General features: G+C 42.4%; 1 protein-coding gene across 1 annotated transcript in view; it reads right to left on the bottom strand.

Annotated features, from left to right (window-relative positions):
* Positions 1–612: 612 nt before the first annotated feature.
* Positions 613–3,524, bottom strand: part of LOC102825697 (zinc finger protein 2-like) — an 18,855-nt gene continuing 15,943 nt past the window's right edge. Inside the window, exon 5 of the mRNA XM_006873547.1 lies at positions 613–708. Within this exon, the coding sequence (XP_006873609.1) occupies positions 613–708 (96 nt within the window). The remainder of the gene's footprint in view (positions 709–3,524) is intronic.

Raw genomic sequence — 3,524 nt, 5'->3', positions numbered from 1 at the left:
GCGACTAGTCTGACCGGCTGCTTTCTGGACTGTTTCTGAGACGGCTTGCTTACCTGACCTGGACCTGCCGGAGAGCTGGGCCCTTCTTGGAACTGCTTCCCACACTAGTTCCCACAGCTTTCGAAGGCTTGCCTCTCCCTCGTTGTGACTCTGGGCTCCGGCCCCAGAGGGTGTTCTTGGCCGCGTCCGACTTCGCCCCACATGAGACAATCGCTCCTTCACAATTATAACCCACGAGGATCAATGCCCCCCAACTCACCCCAAAATTCCCACTTCGTTTGCTGTGTCATTTCTCAGAGGACGCGCCTGCATCCTAAAGAATGCATAGCTGCCTGTCTTGTAAAGATCTTCTGTAAAAATACATAGAGAAGTGCTCAGGTATGTTTTGCATAAACCCATGTCTTGCAAAAACCAGAAGGCATTCATTCACAACTAAGAATTGGTGTGGTGCTATAGGATGAGCACTGGACCGAAAGGTGGGCGGTTCAAACTCACCAGCCACTCTTCGGAAACCCTGTACAGGGTCATTATGAATCAGAACCGATTCCACAGCACTTAACAGCAACAAGGTTAGTCCAATAATTAAAGCCCAAATCTTCAATCGTCAGTCGTTTAGCGGCTGGTCCCTTTGTAGCTGGGATTGGGGACATAGTCTCGGATAGAACCGCCACAGAGCGTCCCTGACAGTCGTTCTGCCTCTGCCTTGCTCTGTGGGGAAAGCACAAATTCGGGGTATTAGTATGGTGAATCCTTCTGCCTAACATGTCTGAAGTTCATAATCACAGTTCTCATAATATCCCGGGATTCACTGAAGATTACCCCATATCGTATCACACAAAGCAGTTTGTTTACAATATTAGAAGTTGCTTTTCAGGTTCAAGCGTTTCACAGCTGCTTCTTGTTAAGTGCCATTGAGTAGGTTCCGACTCATAACGGCCCTGCATGGGGTTTCCAAGGAGCAACTGGTGAGCTTGAACCACCGACCTTGCAATTGAAATTGACCTTGCAGTCCAGCACACTAACCCACAGGGCCACTAAATGCTCGAATCATGTAACATATATTTCATACATGTTAATGGCTTCGGGTTATATGCACACTGCCCCATACACAACTCTACTGTGCTTCCCAGATGTATTAGGTCCATTGTGGCAAAAACAGAGAGTTTACTGCAAGTAATCAGGAATGTTTGTGTGAAGCTGGACATAAAAATAAGGAAGTCTGGAATCTCAAACCTTGCCTAATTTCAACCCAGAAACAGTCATGTCCCCAAGAAGAGCCAATAACTGGGGTTTGTTCAGCTTCTTGTATTCTTACCGTCTCATCTCTTGTTTTTCTTCCAACAACTCCGACAATTTTCTGTTTTTGTTTTTTTAATTGTCTCTTCCTGTTCTGGAATTCTAATCACCAGTAAGTTATTCTTCATGGTGTCCCACATAACTCTTAGACCTGGAGTTTTTCAATCTTTTTTATGATTGTTCTTCTAGCATACTAGTATTCAGAGATTTATCTTCAAGCTCACTGATTCAGGCTTCCATTGCTTTGAATCTACTACTTTGTCCTATTAATGTATTGTCCATTTCTGAAATCTTAGAATTAATCTTCTGGACTTCTAACTGCAAGTATTGTATTGTATCCAAATTTGCATTTATTTTGTCTGTTTGCTCTTATAGTGTTTTTCTGATTCTTCTCAAGTTTTTTCTGTGTTCCCCTTGCTTTCCTTGATCTTTTTCTCAATCTGTTGGAGGTAACTAAATATCATTCTTTTGAATTTTTTTTTTCAGATAGGTCCATTAACTTTTCTTCCTCAGAAACATTTTATGGGTTTGCATCTTGTTCATTTGTTTGAGCCATTCTCTCTTGTTTCTTCATATAAGCTAAAATTGTTTGTTTTCTCTGGGGCATTGTGGTACTGTCCTATTTGTGTTTACTTGCTGATTTTATGTTGATGTGTTATTAGGCTCTAACCAATTGTCTCCTGTGGGTGTAGTTATAAAATTGAAGCATTAGTATCATTTTCTGTTTGCCAGTTGTGCACCTCAGTTTAGGGTGGGTTTGGCTGATGTTGGCTGCTGTCTGTCATTGACCAGGTGGCGTAGAAGCTGGTACTGGTTCTTAACCAATGAGAGGTGCTATAGAGAGTACAGATGTGGCTGGGCTGTATGGGCACAATTGCTATCTGCTGTCAGGTGAGAAAGAGGAATACCCACACACACATACACACAATAAAAGAAAACAATAAACAAACAAGCAACCAACGAAAAGAGAAAACAATAAAGGAGAAAAAGAAATAAAACCAGACATCAACAACAACAGAAAAGTATAATAACTAGAAAGAGAAAGGAAGAACAGGAAAATAGAGTTATAGTAGCAAAAGATGAGAGAAAATAAAAGGAAGATTTTTTTTTTTTAACTGAGAAAATCCAGGAGAGAGAAAATGAAATGAGAAAATGTAGAGTAGTAAAGAAAGATCAAAAGGAAAAGAAAAGAAGAGAGGAAATGAGAAATAGAAGAAAAGCAGGAAAAACAAAAATATAGATAAGGATAAAATTCAAGGGAATGGAAAGAGAATGAGAAGAAAGAAGAAACAAACAAAAACCATGAAACAACAAAATGGAAAAACACAAAACAAAAGCCAGTGTAACTGTTAAACTCCAGGAAGAGAAAACTCTGGGGGGCCCCTGCCAGCAAGGAGCTCACAAGGTGGGTGTGGGAGGAGTGTGACAGCAGAGTTTCTGGCCCTAGATAGAACTCCTATAGGCCTAGTTGTTATCTATGTTTAGGGCACTCAAACCAGAAGTAGTTTATGGAGGTCCTTGATGGTGTTGGTTTCAGTGTCTGTTAGGACCACAGGGTAACTGGGGGCAGGGTGGCTGGATTTCTGATAGACTAATGGTAGTCTAGTGACTATGTGTTTTCTGAATATCTGGAGTCCAGCCTTCCTGAATCCAAGCACCAAAGCTGGCCCCTGCCTCACACTGGCATGGCTCACAACTATGCAACTCCAAATTCCTAGAGAGCAGAGTCTGCATTGGGGTGAATGGCAACACCTATGGTTGCCAGGGAAGCATGGGGGAGGGGGGAGAGAAATCACACCTTTCCCATTGCCTATGTAAATCTGCTCTGCCAAATTCTGTCACCAAAGCTGCTCACAGAAGTTCAAGATGGTCACACTGGTTATCCCTCTCACGGTCCCTGCTCAGCTTCTCCTCCCACCAAGCACCCAGTCCACTTCTCTAACCTTTCTTCAGAAGGTCAGAGTTCCAGGATTTTCATCTTTATCTGTTTCATTTTATCTCTCGTATCTTTGTCATAGAGGATTTGTATAGTATATTTGCCTAGTCTGATATCTTGCCGGAAGTCTCAGCTGATTTTTGATAAGCTGATTTTGGTAAGTACAGTCAATGGGGAAAGGATATTATTGTTGTCAGGTGCCATCAAATCGGAACCGACTCATAGTGACCCCATGCACAGCAGAACAAAACAATGTCCGATCCTGGGCCAACCTCACTACCGCTGCCACACT

Source organism: Chrysochloris asiatica, unplaced genomic scaffold (genome assembly GCF_000296735.1).
Source record: "Chrysochloris asiatica unplaced genomic scaffold, ChrAsi1.0 scaffold00245, whole genome shotgun sequence".
Lineage (NCBI taxonomy): Eukaryota > Metazoa > Chordata > Mammalia > Afrosoricida > Chrysochloridae > Chrysochloris > Chrysochloris asiatica.
The sequence above is the reverse complement of the archived record's forward strand: the minus strand, read 5'-3'. Positions and strand labels throughout refer to the sequence as shown.